At 51.8% G+C, this 25,607-nt stretch overlaps 1 protein-coding gene across 1 annotated transcript in view; it reads right to left on the bottom strand.

Annotated features, from left to right (window-relative positions):
* The window catches only part of OTOG (otogelin), an 89,215-nt gene extending 64,545 nt beyond the window's left edge, over positions 1–24,670 (bottom strand). Inside the window, exons 1-18 of the mRNA XM_072725470.1 lie at positions 24,449–24,670; positions 23,953–24,013; positions 23,726–23,786; positions 20,103–20,178; positions 19,125–19,217; positions 18,797–18,951; positions 16,439–16,557; positions 14,538–14,743; positions 13,535–13,665; positions 13,223–13,329; positions 12,700–12,809; positions 12,186–12,314; positions 11,232–11,340; positions 10,902–10,948; positions 10,303–10,448; positions 4,331–4,463; positions 2,997–3,174; positions 508–632 (exon numbers count right to left, since the gene is read on the bottom strand). Of these exons, the coding sequence (XP_072581571.1) occupies positions 508–632; positions 2,997–3,174; positions 4,331–4,463; positions 10,303–10,448; positions 10,902–10,948; positions 11,232–11,340; positions 12,186–12,314; positions 12,700–12,809; positions 13,223–13,329; positions 13,535–13,665; positions 14,538–14,743; positions 16,439–16,557; positions 18,797–18,951; positions 19,125–19,217; positions 20,103–20,178; positions 23,726–23,786; positions 23,953–24,013; positions 24,449–24,521 (2,059 nt within the window). The 5' untranslated portion in view covers positions 24,522–24,670. The remainder of the gene's footprint in view (positions 1–507; positions 633–2,996; positions 3,175–4,330; positions 4,464–10,302; positions 10,449–10,901; positions 10,949–11,231; positions 11,341–12,185; positions 12,315–12,699; positions 12,810–13,222; positions 13,330–13,534; positions 13,666–14,537; positions 14,744–16,438; positions 16,558–18,796; positions 18,952–19,124; positions 19,218–20,102; positions 20,179–23,725; positions 23,787–23,952; positions 24,014–24,448) is intronic.
* Between the last annotated feature and the right edge of the window lie 937 nt (positions 24,671–25,607).

The following is a 25,607-nucleotide window of genomic DNA, read 5'->3' on the forward strand; positions in this document are numbered from 1 at the left end:
GGAGGCGTGGGCGGGGCAAATGCAATTTTAAACAAGGCCAGGAAGGCATGTCTGTGGTGACAGGAAGTGTGAACTAAAAGTTGAAAGAGGTGAGGGAGTATGGCTGGTGTTTAGTGAGGGAAGAGCATTCCAGGTGGAGGGAAGGGCAAGTCTAAAGGCCTGGAGCAGAGAACAGACCTGGCTGTGGAAGAGGAACAGCAAGAGCCGGGTGGCTGCAGCAGAGTGGGGGGCCCAGGGGACGGGCAGAGAGTGCAGGGCCTGGTGGGGCCACAGCAAGGGCTTAGGCTTTCACCCTGAGATGGGCGAGCCAGCACCCATCCGCGTCTATGCAGCAGCGGTAGGGCCTGAAGCTCCCGTGTGCCCAGCCCTTACCGGGAGGGAACTAAAGTCCCCTCTCTGCAGCAACTACACCTGCCCTTACCGCTTCTGCCCCCCCTGCCCAGCCTCCTCAGGCCCAGAGTTCCCATCTCACCCCTCTCCAGTACCCCCCCCCCACTCCCCACTCACCTGCTTGCAAGTGCACATCACAGGGGTCCAGCGGGGAGCCGGAGACCAGTGGGGAGCAGGCAGACAGTGTTTTCCAGGAGTTGCCAAAGAGCTGTGGGGTGCTCTCGGGCACACCCACCGGGGACCTGCAGTCACAGCATAGCCACACTCACACACATGCCATGTGTACTCAGATGGACGTACAGCGTCCACCCAAATAAGTGTCTACTCACGTATACACACACAGACCAAGCATGAGCCCACACACTCAGAGGCACGCATGCCACACAGACCTACAAACACCACTCACACACACCCTCACTGCACACACAGACACACGCAGAGCACAAATATATGCCAGACATGCAGACAGCCAAGGGAGTCTACACCGTCACACACAAACACAGACGATTATGGATGTATACACGTGCGCACACACGTCACATCTAACAGGCTCCAAAGGGGCTCAAACGTGGCTGGGGGCCACCCCTACCCTATGTTCACCACCCACCCCCAGCTCTTCATGTCGGACAGAAACAGGGACGCCGTGAACCAAACTTCCCCGGATTAAACCTTCCTCTTTCCTTCTCCATGAGCAGCTCCTGCAAGTTCCTTTGCCTAACCTTCCCCTCTAGCCAGGAAATAGTCATGCGAGTGGTAATGAAGGAAAGGGGGAAAGCATGCCTCCTGGACATCACCAGTCTCCAAGACGGCAGGCTGCAGAGACCCTAACGTGCAGGGCTGGGACAGGTCCCGCCGGCGCTCCGCACGCTCCCCTTACGCTCCTGAGCAGTGCGAGCACAGCAACTTCTCTGCCCAGAGCTCCCATTGGGGAGAGCGGCAAGTCGCCCACCCACTAAGCAAGGGGCTGTCTCCACCAGGCTGGCCAGTGGCCCTCACGTCCGCCCCGCCAGGCAAGACAGAGTAGAATGCTACTTTTTTTTTTTTTTTTTTTTTTTAATGTGCATGCATTTAAAAGCTCTTCGTATTTTCTTATTCTTGTTTTTCCGAAACAATCTGAAGAATGTCCTCTCTGGCTGAAAAAAGCCTCTCCTTTTTACTTCTGCATCACCGAATGCATATAACTTGAAAAAGCAGCCAGAACCTCTAACCTTCTAGGTCAACCCTTGATTCCCCTTTCTGGAAAGTCTGACTCTCGTCCCCTCCCAAGTCCCTAAACTGTATCCACACCCAGACAGGCTTTCTCTCGATTCTTGGTCAGGCCTCAGGAAACAGCCTTCCCCTGAAGGTGGGGAGGCTCACATGGTGCAACCCTCATGCACCAGGCAGGAAAGATCTATGGCTTAGACCGGCCCACTGAGCAGGGAGCCCGATATGGAGCTGGATCCCAGGACCCTGAGATCACGCCTGGAGCTGAAGGCAGACGCTTAACTGACTGAGCCACCCAGGCGCCCTGAATATCAACAACCTGAGGTAAAGAAATCACCGTAATAACAAATTCATAGACGATCTATCTGTGTGTGCCTGTTGCTCTCGGGGCTGCTCACAAGATCCCCGGAAACATCTGAACTACAAACCGGGAACATCTGTCAGATTCCCTCAACCTGCCCTCACTCTCTGTGAAGATGCTTAAAGTCTGACATCCAGAAATCTTCCCAACGGGCTGCCCTTAGAACTCAGGCACGGGCTTAACATTTAATCCAATTCCTCACCATCGGTGTTCTTTCATTTCCATAGAAATGTCTTTTATTTAATACCTGATTACTTGAACCATAAGCCTAGCTGCGAGAGTACACCTGCAACCACTGTTTCCTGAAATGGGTTTAATTCAACCGATCTATCCTCAGGCCAAAGAGACTGAATCAATGAGTGAAACCACCTACCAGCCCAACTTTTTTTGGGGGGGTAAGTATAGAAAGCAGGAGTTTGGGCATCAATGGCTCACTGGAGGCCTACGCTCATCTAAAGGTGTTCCGAGGGCAGCCCGGGGGGCCCAGCGGTTTAGCGCCGCCGTGGCCCAGGGCGTGACCTTGGAGACCCGGGATCGAGGCCCGCGTCGGGCTCCCTGCGTGGAGCCTGCTTCTCCCTCTGCCTGTGTCTCTCATGAATAAATAAATAAAATATTTTTTTTAAAAGGTGTTCCCAATTAAAACAAGGAAACCCATGAACCAAATCAAAAACAGCCTGAGGCCTCCCAACTTCAAGACCTCGCTGTAACGCAGCACTTCTCGCGGCACGACCCGTAGATCTCTCGCACGAGAACCGCGGCGCTCACTCATTAAAACCAGGATCCTTGCGCCCCAACCCAGGAGACCCCGGAGACGTAGAGGCGAGGAGTCGGCATCTCCACGGGCTCCTCGGGCGAGTCCTCCGCACCGGGGAGACCGTGAGACACCGCCTCGGAGAAACACGCTTCAATGTAAAGGCCGAGGCATAAATGATCAACGGCGCATGCGTGGCCCCGTCACGGAGGCCGCTCAAGGGGGAGCGCCTCGCCGGGCCTTCAGGGGCCCACCCCCGCCTTCTGCTTCCGGGGCAGGGGCACGTACAGGAAGTCGTCCTGCGTGTTGCCGTTGAAGGTGCCGCAGAGGCCCACGGTGTCGTCCGCCCATCGCTGGTCCACCTGCAGGTAGAGCCGCAGCCCTTGGCGGTCGTAGAGCACCCGCACGCCCACGTTGGTCCTCACCCGCAGGGACGTGGACGACAGCCTCCGGATCTCAAAGGCGTCTGGGCAACAGAACCGCGGAAGGGAGGTGGGAAGTTGTGCGGACGTGCGAGCCCCCCCCCTGCCCGCAGGGCCTCGCTGACCCCTGACCCCTGACCCCGTGCCCCGCCAGCCGGGTCCACACCGGCCAAAGCCCTCCCAAGGGAGCGGTTGGCTTGGGGCGCCGTGAGGGAATCCTGCTCACTGGTGCAGTCAGGAACCGGGGCCAACGCCAGGGCAACCCCGGCTGAGAATTTTTCTTTTTTTTTTTAAGTATGAAATGCCAATTAAAAGTTTTTCCTCCTTAAGAAACTGATAATAACTTCCTTCTGTAGCAAAGGAGAATTCTGTTAACTACCCTTTTTTGTTTTGTTTTGTTTTCCACAATGGCCACCAGGAAGCTCACGATGTGGTTTTAGATTCAATTGTAGCAATTTCCAATTTTTTAATTGTAGTGAATTTTTCACCTTTTGCAGCTTGCGTTTATTTGGCCTCTTTACATCCTCCCCTCCCCCTGCATCTCCACTCTTCTCGTTCTTGAACCCTTATTCTTTTTTTTCTTTTCTTTTTTTTTTTTTTTTTTGGCTTTATAATTTTCTCTGGTGCTATTTTATTTCTTAACAGTTTTGTCATTTTTGTTAGATGTGCTTCCTACAAGCTACCACGGATCCCTTGCGGATTCAGACAGGATAGTAAGTAAATACGAAACAAATAGCGGGGCCTGGGTGGCTCAGTTAAGCGTTTCACATTCAGCTCAGGTAATGATCTGGGGGTCCCGGGATCTAGCCCTGTGTAGGGCCCCCTGCTCAGCAGGGAGTCTGCCTCTCTCCCTCTCCCTCCTCCTCCCCCCTCCTCCCCCATGCTCTCTCACTCTCTTCTCTCAAATAAAATCTTTAAAAATAATAAAATAGGGATGGAAAACAGCCCCATTCATATCCTCATGTTAGGAGAAGCCATCATAGTGCTGTAAAGCCTATTGTCATGTTGGGATGGGACAAAGACCATCTTACAAGTCCTGAGTCCACATTCCTGGGACCAAGGTACCCCTCTGGCCTGATCCACCCAGTATTAGAGAAGGTGAGCTCTTTCTCATGTGGCAGTGCCTTTGGCCAGGGGCAGTGCTTAGAAGAAGAGGCCTGGGCAGCACTCCCAGCTAGCTCTCATCCATCAAAGCCGTACCATCTGTGTAGGGTGGGGTGACCTTGTACTGGTCAAACAGAAGGACATCCCCCGCTTGGGTCAGGGTCACCTGCCTCCGAGGGTCCTGATGCAGGATCACTGACACTGACTGGACACAGACTCCATCTTGGTTCTGGAGAAAGAGAAAGTCAGATGGGGCACAGTTAGTCTGTCTGTCCTACTGGTCCCTACAGAGCCCCCAGGAGCAGGGATTCTAGTGCAGCTTGAGGCCAGGAGCAGGCTGAGACAGAGCCCCCAAAGGACATTAGGAGTCCTCTAACCAAATCCCCTCGTCTGGGAATGGGAAGGCAGAAGCTCAGATTGGAGAAGGTTAGTGGCAGAGCTGGGATAACGCAAATAAAGAGAGAGCCAACTCTTAGGCTATTCATGACACAGAGCAGAGCTAGACCCCCTGGATGGCCCAGAGTCTAGCCTCAAAAACACTGGCCTCCCCACTCAAGTACAATATAAGACTTCAATTTCATCCCTGTATAGGTATTTATATAGCTCTTTCCTGCAGAGTACTGAGCTCCACTCATAGGCAGGCAAGAAATGAACAAATATTATCTGGGCCTCAGGTTCCCATCTCTAAAATGGGTAGTATGCATCAAGCCCATTCATACTTCCTCCCATGAGAAGATATCAACACAACCATACAGTGATGGAGTGATATGGGGAGTACATATATGTGTGGGACACAGACATTTAAACAATCACAAAATCGGCTTTTAAATTATTATTGGGATCAGTGCTGCAAAAAGGTGTAGAGAGGGGTGACTAGGAAACCATGTAGTGAAGGAACAAGACTTAGTCTGCAGAGGTAGGAAAGGCCATCCTCAGGAAAGATAATGGTAATGTAAAAATCATAACAAAACTTTTAATGTTAGATTTATTATGATAACAGTTAATTTTAATATGAAGTTACTACGTTCAGGTACTATTCTAATCTTTTTACACTTATTTACTCACTTAATTCTCATAGCAATCGTATTTAGTAAGTCTTACTAATAACCCTATTATGCAGATCAGAAGGCTAACACCCAGGAAAATGTGACCGTTGAGCTGAGATCTGAAGGGTCCATAGAAGGTAGCTGGGAGAAGAGAGAAGGCAAGGAGGGGGACATCCAGGTATAAAGAACAGCTTGTACAAAATTCCCTGACACTGGAAGGCATTTAATGCATCCAAGCACATAAAAGAAGATCAGAGGGCCAGAGGCCACTGAGCAAAGTGGTTTAAGATAAGGTTCAAGAGGTAGGCAGGGCAGGGGCACCTGGGTGGCTCAGTGGTGGAGCTCCTGCCTTTGGCTCAGGCTGTGATCCCAGGGTTCTGGGATCAAGTCCTACATTAGGCTCCCTGCAAGGAGCCTGCTTCTCCCTCTCTCTGCCTGTGTCTCTGCCTCTCTCTGTGTGTCTCTCATGAATGAATAAACCAAATCTTAAAGAAAAAAAAAAAAAGATAGGCAGGGGCCAGCTTAGGCAGAGCTTTGTAAAATTTTTGGACTTTATCCTCAGTCCAAAGACAGCCAGAGAAAGTATAATCTGAAAGTGATATAATCAAACAGCAGAATGAGGCAAGAATTAGAGCTTGAAACTTTTCAGAAAGGCTTTGTGCAACAAGCTACGACCTTTGTTCTAAGCTCCTTCCCAAGGAGACATAAAAATCCCTGAAACAGCTCAAAACCATTGTATCTGAAACATTACCTTGTTTGCCAGACCCACCACTCATCCTCTGTCCCCCTCTGGACCTGTCATTGGTGCAGGAAGAAAGACTGCAATGCTTTAGTCAAAGTCTTAGGCTCAGGCCTTGATGTCACTGAAAGCTGAGACCTTAAAGACCTCATTGAACTTATCCACACCTCAGTTCTCTCCTTCAGGAATAGAGAAATACCACAATAGTTGGTCTTGCCTGGTTTGATACAGGTGAGAAAACGTGCCTGGAGTACTTTGGAGGTTGTATTTGTCAAAGCTCAGAGAACATTACAGCATAAAGAGTGAACCCTAATGTGTACAATTTTTTTAAATCAGGTAGGAGTTCAAAGGATCCCAGAATGGAATGCAGACTATGACAAAAGAATCTAACTGTATTACAAATATATCAAACAACTTCACTGAAAGAGGGGTCCAGGGAAAGGTGTTGACTTAAGTAACTTTGGAAATAAGTGGAGTTTGTAAGACTAAAGGCAAATAGAACTGTGCATAAGTACTGCACTCTAGTTGATAAAGTTCTTTCCCATGGATATGGGTTAATAATTCCGATACTTCTATACATGTATACTGGAATTGAACAATTAGATAAATGGATGATGGATGTGGAAGCCAGATTTCTCACTGTCAGCGTGGGTGTTTATAGATAAGCAAGGGGGGAGGCTACAATGACCCATGTGGTAATAGATTAGAGTTGGCACATCAATATGAACTTTTAGCGCATAAAGACATACAGAGCTATTGATAGATTATCTATAGATACATATATATACATTGGTTATACAAGGATATTCATAAGTTATACATATTATTTCCTTTGTAGACTAAGAGGGTCTAAAAGAAGTGATACCCCAGTAGCAATGGTGCACACCTAGTACCCCAGATCTTTCTGTCTAATACCGTTCTCCAATAAAAAGATCCCAGAGCATCTGATAGTATTTTTTCTGAAATGGCTGACTCTAGGAATCCAACAGGAAATATACAACAAGAGCCTGGTGCATCTTATAGGACCATAAAGTAAGGCGGTATACACATAGACACACACGCACTCAGACACACACACACTGATGGGGCTATGTCAAAGAGACTCCAGAGCCAACTGTAAGACCGCCCAATGGTCAAGTTAGAAAAAGTCTGAATAACAAAATAAAAAAGAAAGTATTGGATTCTTACCCAAAGTATAAAATAAGTATCTCTGGATCCATGCTGACATAAATAAATGACTGAAAGAAAATATGTGAGGGGGAAAGAAGACAAGTCTCCTGTGCAGAAAAATTCCAAATAATGTATGTAGAATCTCTGCCTTCAAGCAGAGGGAGCATAATTTTCCATTTGCCAAGTGTGGGCAGAGCATAGAGACTTCCTTCCAAAGAGAACAGTATGGCAAGGGGAGAAAAGAGGGCTAACTCTACATGGAGAATGTGACAAACACTACCTCAGCCCGATGACCAAGGTCAACCTCAACAGTGATAAACCATGTTGGTATATGTACCCTTGATAAGATGTGATGAAAATAGCAATTTACCTCTTATCTTCCTCCCAAAATTTCATAAATCACACAAATTCCAGTAGAGGGGCATTCTACAAAATATCTGACCAGCACTCAGAACTTTCAAGATCATAAAGTCTTAGAAACTGTAACAAGGGGGTTCCTGGGTAGCTCAGCTGGTTAAGTATCTGACTCTTGATTTCAGCTCAGGTCATGATCTCTGGGTGGTGAGATCAAGCCCCGAGTGAGGCTCCGCACTGGGCATGGAGCCTGCTTACGATTCTCTCTTCTCCCTCTCTCAAAAAAACAAAACCAACAAAAAACCACATACACACTAAAGAAAAGAAAAAAGAAACTGCAACAGCCAGAAGAGCCTAGGAGACATGATGACGAAATGTAATGTGGTATATTGGAATGGAGAAAAAAGATATTAGGCTAAAAAAAAATAAGGAAATATGAGTAAAGTGCAGATTTTAGTTAATGTACCAACATTGGTTCATTATGTGTAACAAATGTACCATACTAATGTATAATGTTAATGATAGTACAAATTAGGTGTGGGGTTTATGGGAACTCTTATGTACTATCTTTGCATTTTTTCTATAAAATCTAAAACTGCTATGAGAAAGGTCTACTTGAAAAATATTTCAAAGGCTGTAAACACTACCTAGATATTGGGGTGGGTGTATAAAGAGGCTGTGACAGGCTTTCCGGACTTCCAGCCTTGGGTCTGGCTCAGCTCCCCCTCCGGCTGGCTGGGGCTTATCAGGAACACCCCAAGCCTCTATAGGCATGTCTTATCATATTTTAAGTGGAGAGAATAATAATGATTACTACATGGGGTATTTTGAGCCTTAAACTAGAGGTCCCATGCAAAAGTGATTAGTCAAAGTAAAAAGTACTGTGCAAATACTTTATCATCATCATCCTTTTTATTAACATCCTCACCCTACCCCCTTGTGTTCACCCAGGACTGAAGTCATGGCTTCATCTTTGACTCTTCCTCCTTGTCTCCCACACACCCTGCCCACTTTACCAGCCAGTTGCCAAGTCCTTCTGCATCGGCCTTAATGTTTTCTAGAACATTCCAACCTCATTGCTTTCTTTCATATGATCTAATCCTCCTGGATTGCCCTTTCTCCCCATCCTCAAACATATATATCTTATTTCTATTTATCTTTTTAGGCCCACTTTAGGTCATTCAGCTCAAATGCCACCTCTGCCATGAGGCTTTCCCTGATCCTTTCTTCTGACCTGTAGGAATATTTCTTCCTCCACAGAACTCCCCTCTGATAGCACTGCTCTTGTATCTCACCATGAAGCACCTGTCCTGAGGACATGAATGACTCCCTCATCAGGCTGCAAGCTCCTGGTGGCTAGGACCAGGGTTTGACTCATCCGTGTAATCCTCACTGTGCCCTGCACAGAGCCAGCAGAAGACTAGCTTACTGTTCATCAGCATGGATGAAGTCACAAGGAGGAGACCTGGCTCATGGTAAAAGGAAAGTGCTATCAAGAGGCACTGTTGAGCAGTGAAGCAGGTTACCTCAGGCCAAGGCTGGCTGGCCACCATCTAGAATGTGGTAGAGAGGGTTGGTAAGGGACCTCCAGGGTCTCATGGCCCCAGGTATTCTAAGACTCTAGAACTTTGTAAATGGGAAGGAGTTACACTGGGCGGTGTCTGTCTGCTTGCCTTTTCTTTTGCCTCCCTCAGGATGTCATGGGAGCCCCCAGGCTTTTGAGGACAAGTGTTCTAATTCAGAGAGCAGCCAAGGGCAGATCCAGGCCATTCTCTGGCAGAGAAAGAGGAGGGGATCACTCAGGCCTCAAAAGGAAGAAAGCACAGCCGTCTCCCTTGTCCACAGCCCAGCCTGGGTCCCCAGGGCCAGGGAGGGAACCTCTAAGTGATGTCTGCTCACACCTGACCTCAGTGGGGGAGGACAAGGCAGGGGGGGTCGGGGGTGGCTGCCTGGACTAGGGGTGTGAACCCCTGCTCTACTGAGCAGGAAGGAGCTGAGTGTAGCCCAGACCAAGGCTTATAGGGTCAACTCTGTATGGTCGGCTCAGGGAAAATGCAGTCATGGAGAGACAGACAAACTCACAACTACCTCAGATATGTGAGTTGGCCATTTTCTCAGTTACGTTCATAAGTGGCCGACACAGCTCAGGGGTCGCCTCCTCTAGGAAGTCTTTCCAGATCACCCCTCCTCCCACCTGACCTCTAGAACAACAACAAGGAAAAGCTCCTCCACGGGGACCTACCCTGTCATACCCATGTTGTCACAATTCCTATAACATAGTGGATTATGGGGGTACTTCTCTGCCTCACCTACCAAACTGCAAGGCCCAGGAGGGCAGAGCCAGATCTAATCCATCCCAGTCTCCGAGACCCAACATAGCTTCCGGCACAAACAGATGTTCAGTATTTGCTGACTGAATAAATGAGTGAGCAAATAAATATAGGGATGTTGAAGGTACAATCCAAGGAAGCAGATAAGGTTAAATTGAATTAGACCCATTTTAGAGATTAAAAAACAAAAACAACAACAACAACAACAACAAAAAAACAGGCCCAGAAAAGGGGAAGTGCCTCTCAGCTAGCAGATGTTCTAGAGACAGAACCTAGTCTCCTATCCCCTGGCTCTGCCCAGAAAGAATAGACATCAGGATGAGTGGGCCGTGGAAGCCCTGGGACCCTGCCCGGAGTCCCTCAGCCTCCTGAGGAGGCAGAGAGCAGAAGCGGCTGGCTGGAGTGGGCCTGAGGGTGCCCAGCCCTTACCAGGCCACAAGGGGCATTCTGCAGCGTCACTGTGAAGGTGCCCGAGGAGCGGCTCTTGGCCAGGATGTACTGACACGTGGCAGGGAAGGTGTACCGCCGGCCGTCAAAGGTCGTGAAATGGATGTCACCGGTCACTGAACACTCGGCTGAGGGGCAGAGAAAGGTGGCTGACATACGGGAGCTGCCCCACGGGGACTGCCTCTGCCCTGCGGGCCCCGAGCATGAGGAAGGGACAGCACCCTGTCCTCAGGAGTTCGGGCAGTGTTTGGAGCCCTGGCCCCCCGCCCTTTTTGACACTCTGGTCGCTGGGGAGAAGCAGCCCTGCCCCCACCAGCCTACCTGAAGGGAGATACAGCCCTGCCCTGGGCATCTCCCCCTGCCAGGAGGCCAGTCTCAGTGCAAGGCCCCCAAGCTCAGGAAGGTCCTTAGATCTGCCCCCACTAAAGGCCTCCCTGACAGGGGCTGGAACAATCCCTTACCCAGGCAAAGTGGCTCTGAGGAATCAAAGTGGGTCAAGCTGGGAACTGCAGGCCTGGCCCCCAGAACTTCCCTGCCCCCATAGCTGTGAGACTGGAGGAAGGGAGTAGAGTCAGACATACCTGGGCAGACAGATGTGCTGCACACCCACTTGCCTGCAGTGCATGTGCTGAAACAGAGACCGAGGAGGCAGGGCTCACTTCTCCAGGCCTAGGGGAGATGCTGGAGGACTGCAGGGTCCACAGAGCTGCTGACCCAGCCCTCAGTCTTCCCATCTCTAAAGTGGGTGGTAGAGACCTCCACCTCCAAGGGTTAGATCTGAGATCTCCTGAGACTTAAAGATGCTGAGTGAGTGCCCCCATGTCACCAGGGCTCCCAGACCCCAGATGGGCAGCCCTGTTGGAAAACCCTGGAAATCACCACTGCCCCACCCCCCAGCTGTGGACACAGACCAGGCGTTGCAGTCTTCTTTCACCACAGAGCCAGTCGGGTACAGGGTCCCATGGAACTCACAGGGACACTCAGCTGGTGCCACGCAGTCCCCGTCCTCAAAGATCAGCCCTAGGGTGACAGCAAAGGCCCACTTAACTCACCTCCATTCCTGTTCACAGACTGTTTATGGCTCCCCAGGGCCATAAGATCCCTCATCCCAGCTTTCACCACTGAGCCCACTTTCAAGCCTCCTGCATAAATCCTTGGCTCAGGCCAGATCTCTAGACAAATCATCTTACCTCCAGACCTTTGCTCCGAGAACTGCCCACCCCAAACAACCTGCATACTGACCAACTTGTCTTCTCCACCTCTCAAAAGCCTGTCACTGCATCTAGAACCAGCTTAGGTACCACCTCTTCCAGGAAGCCTTCCCTGACAATCTCTCCCCTCACTGAATTCCTATGTCTCTTCTTGTCTGAACCCCTGAGTGGGTCCTAACTGCTTTATGCCTTAGACGGGAGCCATAAATAAACATCACTGCAACCAGATTGTGACCCCTAGAGTCCATGACTGTATCTCTATTTTTATCTCAATCCCTGCCTAGCCATGGCCTGCACACTACAGATATGCTGCAAATTTATATCCCCCTAAAAAACGTGGATGAGTGTTTAAGCAAATTCATACATGATCAATGAAGAAATGAATGATGAATGAATGAATGAATGACTCATCCTCATCTACACACCTTAAAAAGCTCAGTCCCAATGACATCAAACACCCTGATGAACTTCTCAAGAGCCGCAGTGCCACCCCCACCCCCACCTCCCTGAAGCCAGTCATTCATTTATTCCCTCCCGAGTTGTGTGTTCCTTCTCCCCTCACTGCGCAGATAGGCACCCTCGGGGCCCCTGATCACGCTCCTCCGTGCCAGCCCAGAAGGACACGGCCAGGCACCCGCTCTGCCCCTGGCGTACCGTCGGGGCAGTAGCAGCCGTCCACACAGGCGATCTCGCTGTCCACACAGGATGCCCGGGACTGGCAGGAGGCGGGGCAGCAGGCGATGCACTCATTGTAGGTAAAGGCCACCTCCTTGCAGTGCACAGCTGGGGGGGGGGGCACGGGGAAGGGGGCAGTTGGGCCCCAGCTCTGCCAGGACAGACCCAACCCCTATTCCAGGCCTTGGGGTCGGGGGAGTCACGGCTGTGATCTTCCTGTTCCCCTAGTCCCAGTGGGAACCCTGGGTGACCAGAAAGTAGGCGAGAGCCTGGGAGGCTCGGAGAACCACGCTTAGCCTGCTCTGTGGCCGCAGGCCAGTCCCTCCACTCTGAGCCTGTTTGCTCCTCGGTCACACGAGGATGGGGCCTTACAGCGCCAACAACTATGGGCCTAAGCAGGACAGGACATTGAGCTGAGCCCGAGGGTGCCACCCACAGCCCCAAGCCAGAGCTTGTCTGAACCCGTCCCTGCCCACCAGCAGGATGCACCCACCACACTGCTGGAGCTGGGTCCTCCAGTCCTGCAGGGGCCGCCCTGCCTGGGCGCACGCTCGGGCATACTCCGCCAGCGCCCGGCACCAGGTGGCTTCGTCGCCCACTGACCTGTGCAGGGAAACCAAGCGTCCTGCCAGAGCCCACTCCGCCACCTGCCCTCCCACACCCTCTAGACACTTCCAGGGCGCAGGGCACCCCTCCTTGTCATACAGCTAGGAAGGAGAGACTGGGAAGGTATCTGTATACAGATGGAGGCAGGACACCTGGGTTCTAGTCCCACCATTGCCATTGACTTGTGTGACCCTGAGGGCGTCAGTCCCTATTTCTGGGCTTCAGAGAATAGGGAAGCCCTGTCCACCTATGCAGATAAGAATTTCCGGCTTTGGGAAGCATATCTGTCAGGGCCTGGGATTAGCAGCCCCCGTGGCCCACGTGCTGAGCCCCCTCCCCGCCACCCCCGCAGCACCGGGACAGGTCTCCCCACAGCCCAGCGGCAGCTCCACGCCTGGCTGGCTACTCACTGGCAGAGATCACTGGTGCAGCTGGCTGTGAAGGGCAGAGGGCTGACGTAGGCGTGGCAGGCATCAAAGGGGGGCCTCAGCAGTGCCTCGCACCGGTCGTACACACCCTGGGCAAAGGGCCACAAGACAGAGCTGGGGGCTGCAAAGCCACTCACAGCCCTCTGACTTCACCAGCCCCCACGCCGAACCCCAATTTAAGCTCAAGAGAGAGAAGGAGAAAGATGGGGAGAAAAGGGGTGGTGCACAGACTTTTTCTAGGAGGTGGACAGACACTAGGAGCGGTGGGGGGAGGCACTCTGCCTGAGGCCAGACCTGCATGGTTCCCGCGCTCTGCTGCAGACACGGTGGGCGAGGCAGGGAGGAAGTTGTAGGCCTCGGAGGCTGGTTGGGGGCCTGCTCCTGCCAGCTGTGCACAAACTCCGCCACATCGTCCGTCAGCTTCCCTGGAGGGCAGAACTAGCATGACCACAGGTGGATGACCACAGGTGGATGGCGGGGAGGGGGCCGTGGAAGGCTCTAAGTAAGGGAGGACAAGTGGAGCCTGAGAGATGCCAAAGGTGGGCAAGGAGTCGAAGAATCCAGCCTCCCAGCTCACATTCAGTCTGCATTTCCCAACGGAGCCACTCTCCTGAAAAAGCTGGTGATAATAGGCAAGAATGCTCGAGAACCTGTAGTAGCTCCCTACTGCTCCAAACTGGCGGAGGCAACACCATGCAATCCAGAGACCACTAGTATGTGAGCATGGACAAGCTCCTGTATTTCTCTGAACCTCAGTTCTCCCATATGTGAAATAGGGCAAATAACTCCACCCCCCCCCACCATGAGATTACTGCAAAGACTGTATGTTAAGTGTTCAGTATGTTGTGGGTGCTCAAAGGTGTCACTTCACTCCTTCCAGCCAGAGTCGCCATGATTTGGCCCTGCATGCTTCACTCTTACTTTACCACTCCTCCTTAGGTATTTTCAGGTCCCATGGAGCCTTTTCTCTTCCTGGTTCTCTCTGGCCTTCTGCTCCCTACCACTGACACATACTCATCTTACAGGATCAATCCCACCCAGCAAAGTGCCCTTTAGATCCTCACACAACCGTAGTAGGAGTTCTCATTACGACCATTTTACAGACAAAAAAACTGAGGTTGAGGGGTTAAGAACATGCCTGAGGCCACACACTTTGTAGGAAGGGGCCCCAGGCATCCCAAAGGGTCTTTAGTACCATGATCCCAGGGTTCCACCCAAGGTCTCTCCCACCCTCCCAGCCTGACCCATCCCCCACCTCTACCCACACCCCACAGAGGCCACTTGCCCTGCACCTCACCATAGCTGGTCACCAGATCATCCTGGGGGTCGGCATTGTTGTTCCCACACAGCCCATGAGTCCAGCCCAGGAACTCCGGGCTCATCTTGATGTAGACAGCAGAAGCACCATCCCAGGCCAGTGTGAAAGCTGACTGATGCCGCACAAGGACGTAGCCAGCGAGCCGCTGCAGACGCACGTTCCCCATCACATGGGGCAGTTGGACCCTGCAGGGTGCAGCCCAGAGCTTCAGGTCGTTTACACCACCTACACTCATCCAGTCCCTTCACCAAAGGACCTGCCATGTCCCCTACCCGCAGGACCCATCATGTACCCAGCACTTGCCTCATCCACATGCCACCGGTAGCATGGGATCTAAGGCCCCCGCTTTCCCTCCCCCTGACTTTCTGGGTATCTGAAGTCCACCATTAGAGAGGGATTCTTTTGTCTTCAGAGTTTAAAACTTGCTTTTAAAATTGCAATTTCCGGGGCACCTGGGTGGCTCCGCTGAGTGGAGCGTCTGCCTTTGGCTCAGGTCATGATCCCAGGGTCCTGAGATCAAGTCCTGTATCAGGCTCCCTGCAAGAAGCCTGCTTCTCCCTCTGCCTGTGTTTCTGCGTCTCTGTATGTCTCTCATAAATAAATCTCTTTTAAAAAATTTAAAAAAGGGATCCCTGGGTGGCGCAGCGGTTTGGCGCCTGCCTTTGGCCCAGGGCGCGATCCTGGAGATCCGGGATCGAATCCCACGTCAGGCTCCCGGTGCATGGAGCCTGCTTCTCCCTCTGCCTGTGTCTCTGCCTCTCTCTCTCACTGTGTTCCTATCATAAATAAATAAAAATTTAAAAAAAAATTTAAAAAATAATAAAATTGCAATTTCCCCAGCAGGATAAATCTTAGAGTATCTGAAGCTGTCAGCTCATTTCTCCTGGATGGGAGAAATGGTATAAACAGACATTTACGTGGTTTGTTTTTTTTGGTGGCAAGCAAGAAAGGGGTAGGAAAAGAAAAAAGCTGAGGGATAAAGAAAACCAGGAGAGGAAGAAAGGATGCAGGCCCATAGCCATCCCGACCACATTCCCAGTTTTACTGGGATAGGCTCTCCTAGCCAGTATGGAATCTGGCAACTTTTAATCCACTTCAAAGTCAGGAAAGAAAAACAAAAACAGGGTCTAACCAGCCAAAACTGGAACCCGAAGATCCATATACCAGTCTTTTCTTCACAGGAAAAGCCCCTGGGCTTTCAATGTTACCCTCAGCCCCAGAAAGTGTGGTTACCCAGTTTCCAGATCGGAAGCAGGAAATGAGGCCAAGAGAAGGGTCCTTGCAGGAAGACTCCTTCCCCCAACCCAGCAGCAGCATGAAGGGACAGCAGACAGCAAGGGAGGGAAAGGACAGTGAAGACAAGACACAAGAAAGACTTCAGAAGAACCACAGTCTGGGCCATGTGGTATGGGGGCAGAGTCCTCATTCCTCTGCTGCCAGATGTCCCAACAAGGTAAGTGACATTGAAATGACCCTTTGCAATCAGAAAAGGTGACAATGAGTTCAAGGTCTCCTCTGAGGAGGCTTGAACTGTGTATGATCCACTCAAGAAGGTTCCCTCGAAATTGTGAAAGAAAAAAACTAAGCATGCTTTCCGTGCTATACTCTATCTCAAAAATTCTGCTGTTGGCATGAATACCCACTGCCTGGAAACGCACAGGGCCCTCAGAGTCTCAGAAAATCTCGAGGGACTCATCGTTCCACAAACCCAGCTGATGGGAAACCCTGCTGGCCAGCCAGTATGTTCCTGCCGTGATGGTGGAAACTCTTCGGTTTGCCCCCAGAAAACAGTTTTCTTTAGGCTATAGAAGGAAGATGCTCACCATCCCTCACCACCAGTGCCGGGGGGCAGGAGAGCTCAGAGCTGGTGTCATAGTTACCTCACGCCTCCGAGGGTGACCTCCTTGGCCAGACGGATCTCCTGCTCACCCGCAAAGAAGAGGCTGACGGACCTGGAGCAGGTGTAGGGGGAAGAGCCGCACTGCGGGTCGTTGTGCACCTGATTGAGGGGGTTTAGAGGCCAGTGACACCCCATGGAGCTTCTGCTTAATGCTCATCACCTACCTTCTGCGTGCCAAGCACCCTTCCTCTGTGATGTCTCCCAGTCCCCACAACCCCGCAGGAGGACAGAGCTCCAATTATCTGCATTTCCCGGAGGAGGCAGATGATACTCAGAGAAGTGAAGTGATGAAGGTCAACACACGCACGCTGCCAGGATTCCAACCCAGGACTCCAGGCTAAATTTCAGGGCTCTTTCCAGTACATGGTGCTGTCTCCCTATTTTTGTATTTTTTTTTTTTTTTTGCAACCCAGGTTATCCCATCAGATTAAAAGCCAACATCTTCACTCACACCGTCTGACACACAGAACACACACACACACACATAGACACACACACACCCCTCTCATATATTCACTGGGCACCCACAGTGCACACACTAACCATGACCCGGACAGGTGCGGTCTAGGCCTTCCTTGCACACACAAGCACGTGTGACCTGTGTCACTCCTGTGCCGCCTGTCACATGCACATCTCCTCTGCCCCCTCCTCAGATGGAACCCATACCTCAAAGCTCTGAGACCCAAGAGAGGGAGGAGAACTGAGGCTTAGAGAAAAGCCTGAAATGTTTTTCTTCCTGGTGTAGAAACCCTTCCACTAGATTACCATTCAATGTGTCTAAGCAGGCTGGGGTCACTCCAGCTGAAAGTGGGTCTTGTGAAAGCCACCCCACACTCTAAACTTGTCAAGCTTTGGATCATGACCCACAGTAAGAAACATAAATATATACATATATAAACAAAACAAAAATTTTACAAAATAGTATTTACCCCTATTAATGTGTGATGCATCCACATTATATATTCTATTCTCTTTGGGGTTTTTCCTCTTTTCTTTCTTCCTCCCTCCCTCCCTCGCACCTTCCCTCCCTTCCTCCCCCCTTCTTTCTTTCTTTTGGCAGGGTTGCTAGTTCTAACTCATTAAGTTTATTTCAGAATCCATGAATGCGTTGCACCCCGTTAGTCTAAGTAATTGTATCTGTCACAAAATGACAGTCATAAAAAAACTCTGATGTGTGATACGCCGAGGCAGAGAGGGCATGCCATCCAGGCATGGCCCCTAGGGCGGCCCCGCGGCAGGGCTGTGCTGGAGACAGAGGGGCATGCCTGCTGGCAGAGGGATGACAGTGACCATGAGGATCTCCCCAAACTCCCAAGCCTCTGGCCCTAACTCTGCCCTAACCAAGGTGCTCCTCAGCAGAGCCGGCTCCCACGCTGACTTTTCTCTGGACGGAGGTGTACCGACCAGTGCCTGAAGCAGACACCCCACTCCACACATGGGGTAAGCATGGAAATCAGATCCACCTGACAGTCTCACACATGTGTTCATATACAGGACAAACGTTTTCTGAGCGCTAATCTGGGTCCTGGGAACACCGAATGAAAAGACACGGTCCCTGCCTGGAAAGCTTCTATATGGTAGAGAAGACCAACCTGGAAACAGACCTTTGTAAGAGAAATGCACTGACAATGCACCAATGCAGAAATTTGGTTACACAGAGAAGAGCCCCTGAGCCAGCTTAGGAGGTCTGCGCATCCAGGAGGGCTTCTTAGAAGAGGTAACCCTGAACGGAGTCGTCCAGGACCTCTATCATTTCCTCAGAGGCACAGTGCTCTTTGTTATCTCAGGTCTTCAGCACCCAAATTCCCTTTACCTGGAATGTTCTCATGTCCAGCCTTCAGACCTGTGACCCTCCACTTGGCTAACTCCAATTCATTCTTCAGATCTCAACTCAAATGTCACTTCCTCTCGGAAGTCTTCCCTGATCATCTCCTTCCCAATAAGCAAGGTTAGGTTTCCATCACATGCTTTTCTAACATTTGGCATTTCTCCTCTGAAGTGCGCTCAGGTGCACTTGATTCATTCGATTTGATGTCTGTTTCCCCCATTAGTCTGTAAGTGCCACAAGGACAGAGACTACATCTGTGTTACTGTCCACAAGGCCACCGCCAAGCCTTGTGCCAGGGAGAGAACAAGTATGTACGTAATACTTAATGATGAGTGACTAAATCGGTAACTGGCCAGGGGCAACCAGGAGTGAGTGGGTGAGAGGGAACCATGGAGCCCCCAGCTCCTCCCAGGTGTAGACTCTCTAACTGTGACCAGCAAAGCCCTGGCCAGGATGACCTCCAGAGCCTAGTGGAACCTTCCTAGAGAGGCAGGGCAGGAAAGGCCTCACCTGGACTGAGAAAGTCTGGCCCTCAGGCTCATGCTGTCCCACCAGGGTGTAGCTGCCCTTCCCAGAGAGGTAGTAGTAGAGACCGTCAAATGTCTCCACATGGTGCTGTCCCCAAGCCCGGCAGATGTTGTCCCGCTCAGGGCCGGCGTTATACACTGTGCCAGAGGAAAGAGAGCCTGTCCATGCAGCTGCTGTGGGCACCAAGCCAGCTCCTAGCAGGGCCCCTGACCTGTGCCCCCTCCCCAGCCTGGGTCTCCCAGGCCTTAGGCTCACAAGCCTTCCCTGTACCCACAGCCCACCCCCGGGGTGGGATAGAGCTCAGACTCACCCATCTGGCAGCGTGGCCCAGTGGCATTAAAGCGTCTGCAGTCACAGAAGGCTGGGTACACACATTCGCCCCCGTTGAAGCAGGAGAACAAGTCTGCAGGGGAGACACAGAAGGCACCTCCCCACTGAGCCAAGATGGGCAGGACCCAGTGATACAGCACCTCCCTCCCTCATGCCAGGGCACCAGACTCAGCCCTTCCAGAGCTACATGGAACTCAGATCCCCACCCACAGGTAGCCCCAACATTTCTCAGGAGCTAGCCCTAGTGGGGGCATGGGCAGGGTGCCTCAGACCTGGCTGCCTGGCTCCCTCCCTGACAGGCAGGCAGCGTGGGGGCTCAGAGTACCTGTCCTCAGTATGCCTCGAGTGCCCCCCAGGCCAGCCCCACCTGGGCCTTCAGCTCCCTGCACTGAAAGTTCGTGGCTGCCACACAAGGCAGGCAGACTGAATATAGAGCACGTAGGGTGAGTGGGGAGATTGCTCAGAGATCTCCAGGTACCTCTCTTCCTCACTGTTCCCTAAGCTCAGGGGAAGAGGCTTAAGCATGACCCAGGGAAGGGGGAGATGCCTCATGTTTGGAATACGGGAGACAGAAAGGCCACAGAGCATGAGAAGACAAAGTGAAGCGGAGTATGGTGAGGGAAGGAACCATGGCACAAGAGAAGGGGCCACAGACACAGCAAAGGGTAAGGGGAGAGGCCACGGACACAGGGTGAAGAAGAGGGGGAAACAACCACTAAGCAAGGGAGCCCAATCACACTGGCATCAGAAAGTGTGAGAGGGAAAAGCCATGGGGCCATGGTCATAAGAACAGGACACTGGAGAGGAAGCCCTCCTCAGCCAGGCAGGAGACAGGAAAGCAGAATTGGAGGCTGGAGCTGGGGAAGGTGGGAAGAGACCCTTTGCAGGGCAGAGAGATCACAGGAGGCCCTGAGGGAAGCCTGGCCTGCCATGGGCCACAGGGAGGGGGGCCACTTACAAGATGGTGCACATTTGGCCCGGTGGAGCCGCCTTTCCCAGGAAGACATGGCCAAGGAGTCCAGGACTTCAGCCTCCTTTTAAAGACAGAAGGAAGAGAACACGGTCAGGGAAGGACTTCCTAAAGGTCGTGGCCCTTCCTGTCCATCGCCCAGAGGAGGGAGGCCCCCCACCCCTCAGTCCTCCAGCCACTCTCCCTCCCCAGGCCCACCTCTGAGAGGTCCGGGAGCATTTTCAGACCTGCCCTAGAGGAGTGAAGGCTGGTTTTTAACCCTCCAGAGTGGCATCTCGGTGGCCTGAACACATTCCCTCCCCTCCGTGCTCCCATATCCCCCAGCCTCCCTGCCTCCTTCCCTCTCTAGTACACTTTCATGCCCTCACAAAACCCAACACAAAACCCCCTTGTCGGGAGAACAAATACTTCGGAAACCACACGAGGCAGACCTAAGAAACAAAGGCAGCCCCTCGCCCCAAGGCTGGGGAACATCTCATGCCATCGCCTACCCCAACCTTCCTCACGGGTCACCACCCACAGTCCTCAGAACTCGGCTCCACGCCAGGACTCTCCCTGATACCATAAATCTGAGGAGGACACAGGCAAAGCGAGCCGAGAAATCCTATCTTCCAGACCAGAAATCCCACCACGTGGACTCTCTGGATAGAAACCGTCTGAAATTGGAACTGTTCTGAACATCCAGGGTGGTCAGTCAGCACGGAGCTAGCTGACTTGGATGCCTGGGCTCTGGGGACCCTAGTCTGAGGTGGCTCATACCACTGGGACTGGGGTCCCAGTAAGCAACTCCCCTCTCAGAGCCTCAGCCCCCTCCTGTGTACAGCTTCCCCGTGTGAAGGGGACAAAGTCTCTGCCCTCAGGGAGCCCGTCCGTGTGCATGTTCACAGGGCCAACAAGGCACCGACACACTGTGCTTCTCTGTCTCACGTGTCCTCCTTCCTCTCTGTCATCTCCACAGCCTCGGGCTGAATCCCCAGCCTCAGGCAAAGGACTTGGAACATGGAGAGTACCCAGAACCCTTGGTCCCTGGAGCCCAACCTCCAGGGGTCTTTGCCAGTCTCTCCACTCAAGCCTGGGCAGTCACCGCCCCCCTTTGCACTGTCCTACTGACCCATGGGAAGTCATCGGCCCCTCCTGGGCCAGGTTTCAGTGTTCTTGTCCCCCTTTGGCCCCTGGTTCCTGGGTCCTCCCCGGCTCTCCTTACCCTGCACACCCAGCCTGAGCCCAGGAGTCGGGCTGCCCACCCTGGTGGTAATCGATCTCACGGGGCCTCAGAGACCATGGGAAAAACGATCACCTCACATCCCGTAGGCCCCAAAGAGCTCTTAATGAAACCTTTTTGTGTCTTTGTGTCTCTCCACTCCTCACCCCCACCTCAGATGTGGCTTCTGAGATCAGCGTTAATGAGGGCAAGATAGGGTTGCAGAGCCAAAGCTGTTTTCTGGAGAAATCTTTAAATCCTGCTCAAATGATTTGTCTTCAGTATAGTTCAGAAGTTCTTAGACATTTTGATGCCAAGAACCTCTCTGACAATCTAGTGAAGCCTATCGACCCATTCTAAGAATAATGTTGGTAAATATATAAAACACAGGATGACAAAAGACATGGATTATATTGCAATATAGTCATGAAAATGTTTTATAAAAATGTGTGGCTTTTATATTTTATTTTATAAAAATGTGTGGCTTTGTAATATTTCGACTACATTAAATAGAAGATCTAGCAGCAAGTCTTATCACTGCCAGAGTTTTGAAGCAGTGAGTATAAATGAGATATGGAAATGACAAGTGTAAGGTGCTATCACTGTGTCTGTGATTTCTACTGGTGACAGTCATAGACACTGCTCCTGCTGTATTGTGGTCTGTAGCCTATAGTCATAATTAAAGGGAATGCTAACTTTCAGTTAAATTGAGGTAAATAACATTGCTTTTACCCTCCCACCCTGGCCCATACCATGGATTCTCTGGACAACGGCTGTGCTTTATAGGAATGTGGCAGCTCTGAAATGAAGGTCAATTGGCTGCTGGTCTGGGACACCCACCCTCACCGCTGAGGTTATTCAAGGCAGAATCCCTTGAAGGATCCCCAGGTTCACTTTCTAGCTAATGACCTCATTTCCCCACACCCACTCCAGTGGCTTTAAAGGAAGGCCACTCCAACCCCTTATTTGCTCTGAGGAGTAACGTGAGAAAACCACTGGGGTTGTCTGGTCCAGATGCTTCCCGCAGGTAAAGGGAGAGAGGCCTACTCTAAAATCCAGTGAGGAAGGAAGCCTGCTAGGGGAATGAGGTGCTTGGGTAAGGATTATTTTCTCCACTAAAACTCAGGGATTCCTGGAGTCCTGGGGGGCGTTTATCTTGTGAGGCAGCAAGCTGGCTCCACCAGAAGTCCTCATTTCACTTGCTTCCTGGGGGCCCCAGCAGGTCACCCACCTACCTTGATTTCATCACATAGAAAAAGAATAAGAGGGTGCCTAGGTGGCTCAGTCCGTTAAGCATCTGACTCTTGATTTTGGCTCAGATCATGATCTCAGGGTTGTGAGATCGAGCCCCACTTTGGGCTGTCTGCCTCTCTCTCCCTCTGCCCCTCCCTCACCTTGTCTCTCAAATTAATTAATTTTTAAAAAAGAATAACAATATTATCTTTCAATTCAAACTACATCTGAGTGTGATTCTAAAACTTGTGGCCTGGCTAAGTGGGCAAACAAAAAATAAATAGCCTGGATAATCCACCCCTTACAGAATAAGCATGTCCTCTTCCTGCCTTGGGGTCTTCATACCTATTTCCAAAGGGCAGGTGTTTGGGAGCACATTGTTTTCTATTACAGGTGATAGTCCCCACTGGCGGCTGATCCCTAGGGCCAAGGTGCATGAGTTGAGGTTCTAGATGCTCTGGGGATCTAGCTGTGGGCAGGCCAGATTTATAACATGTCTATGGTTGTAGAAAAGACAAGTACAGGACAGGATTGGAAAGAGAACATGAGTCACTTGACCCAGAGACCAAAGAAATTTGGCAAAGTGAGAAAATAAACTATTACCTCTCCTGAAAGAAGGGAGAATGCCAGGAGGGTGGGAGGGCAACGGTACAGACTCAAAGATTAATAGTTTGCGGTTCTCCTTCCCATCCACACAATGTGAGCTCGTCCTCACAAACCCCACCGAGTGGCCCAGTTCTTGTCTTTCCCTCTCAAGGCACACTAGCTGGAGCACTGCTCAAGGTATGGAGTGGGGCATCTAACCGGTTTCATACCTTCCCAGGTCAGGCCAGTAAGAGGGAACTCCACTCGCCTAAACCCTCACCTTTGTGCTTTCACCCCAGGGCGGGGAGAGTTCAGCTATGTCCAGATTGCATCTTAGTGCCCTCCTCCCCAAATGAAATAAAACAAAAACAAACTGAACCAACTACAGGCAGGGTCCCAAGAGATTAGGTAAGTGGCAGTAGAAGTGTATCATGAATTTGCATACTTCAGACATATACTAGGGACACTGTCCCCTTCCAAATAACTGCAGAGACAACCTTCCTGCAACCTATAGAGCTCCCTGTCAGCCCCTGTCCCAGACAGAAAAAAGCCCCTGCCCAGTGAAGCCCCCCTTCCCCAGGCCTCCTCTTACCTGGCTTCCCATCACTGTTGTAGCATCCTTTATGGCAAGGGACACCTCCTGCTGTCTGTGGCTAGATGAGAAACAAGCCTAAGGTGAGTGAGGGAATAAGAATGAGCCATGCCTCCCCACCACCCCCAAGGGCAGCCCACCCTCTGTGCTAAAACGCTGGGGTCACCCACACCAGAACTAAAGGTGGGAGTCATGGGTGGGGCAGCCACAAGCTTGCACCTACTCACCTGGGATCCTGGGCTGGCTCAGACTGCAGCTCTGCGTTGCCCTGGGGTGTGGGTGCTAAGCCTGGGAAGGGGGATTGCTTTCCAGTCAAGCCAGGCCTCCCTTTCTTGGGTCTCCCACCTCCTGTCCTGCATCTTCTAGGATGCATCTTCCTCCCCCCATTCTCTCTCCCTACAGATTTCAATCCGTTTCCCTCTCTGGTGACCTCTCCAACAAAGGTCTCCCGCTCTCCCCCTACTCTGTGCCCCTGTTCCCTCCAGCTCGCCACCCTGGGTGCCTTCCATCCTGCCTAGCTTGGGACCCCTTCTCCTGGCTGTCGCTGGCCTCTTTTTCCTTGGCGCCCCTCTCCCCTCTCCCCTGCCCTCCCCGCAAACCTCCTTTTCCTCCCTGTCTAGAACCTCCCCCTCACCGTTCCCCTACCCCCCTACCCCCGGCCCCCTCCAGCCCACTGCCCTGGCACCGAGAGACTGAACCCGCAGGAACCGGCCGCCGGCTCACCCCGGGGCAGCCAGACGCAGGCCAGCAGCAGGCAGAGCGCCGGCGAGGGCGCGCCCGGGCCCGGGGACCCCATAGGGGCGCGCGGAAGCTGCGAAGCCAGAGCGCACGGCCGGCCTGAGTCCCTTTCCTGCAAAGGCAGGGTCACACCTCCGCTCGGCGCCTCGGCTCGCTCTCTGGCCCCCGGGCCTCCGCCCCGCCTCCCAGGCGCTTGGCTCCTCCCAGCTGCCCGGCTCCGCCTGTGGCTGCCCCTCCCCAGAGGCGGCCGGATTCAGATCAGTGGGCTCCAAGAACCCTGGGGGAGCAAGGAGGTAGCCAGTGCACCCCGCAGCATCCCTTACTCCTCAAAGATCCCCATCTTAGAAACCTGGGTCTCTGAAGGACAGAGACCGTTGGACACCCACGATGCTTGTGGAAGTCTGGTCTTCCACTCTCCTTTCACAGAGGCCCCGGGGCCTGCCACTCAGTGGTCAGTTGTCAGTGGCAGAACCAAAGCTCAAGCCCCGCAGAACCCGGGCCTGTGCTCCCACCACTCACTACTACAGCTTCCTGGGGCTCCAAGTCCCTACTCTCCCTCCAGTTTTGAGCACCTCTAGGGAACGGATCGTGACTTAGTCCTCTTTATGTCCAGCACTAGTTCAGGCCCCAGCTGAGAAAATGTTGACTGATGATAGAGGTGCATCACACTTCCATATTACTGCTCCCCTCGAGACCAGACTTTAACAACAACAGCAACAACAAAATGAAAAAATAACCAAAACAAATGAAAAAACAAAACACCGATTTAATTTTGTGAACAAGATATACTCCTTGTCCAGGAGGAATGTTTTAATGCTAAAACTGTGGGATTAGGAGCCTTGGGAACCTGTGCAGCATTCTTTTGGCCAATAAGTTATTGGAACACCAACCAGATGCGAGTCTTGCAGTGATGATGATGATGGTGGTAGTGGTGATGGTGGTGGTCCCAGGAGACCCCTAGGCAGAGATATAGACTTGGGATGCGTTCATTCATTCATTCATTCATTCATCCACTCAACAAATTTACTGAGCATCTATTTCTTACCACACAGTGTTCTGGGAATATAGTGGTAAATAAAGCATACAGCCCCTCACAGAGTATTTGAAGCCATGGACATAGATGAGAGGAAGGGGAGGGAGTTAA

This window comes from Vulpes vulpes, chromosome 11 (genome assembly GCF_048418805.1).
Source record: "Vulpes vulpes isolate BD-2025 chromosome 11, VulVul3, whole genome shotgun sequence".
Taxonomy (NCBI): domain Eukaryota; kingdom Metazoa; phylum Chordata; class Mammalia; order Carnivora; family Canidae; genus Vulpes; species Vulpes vulpes.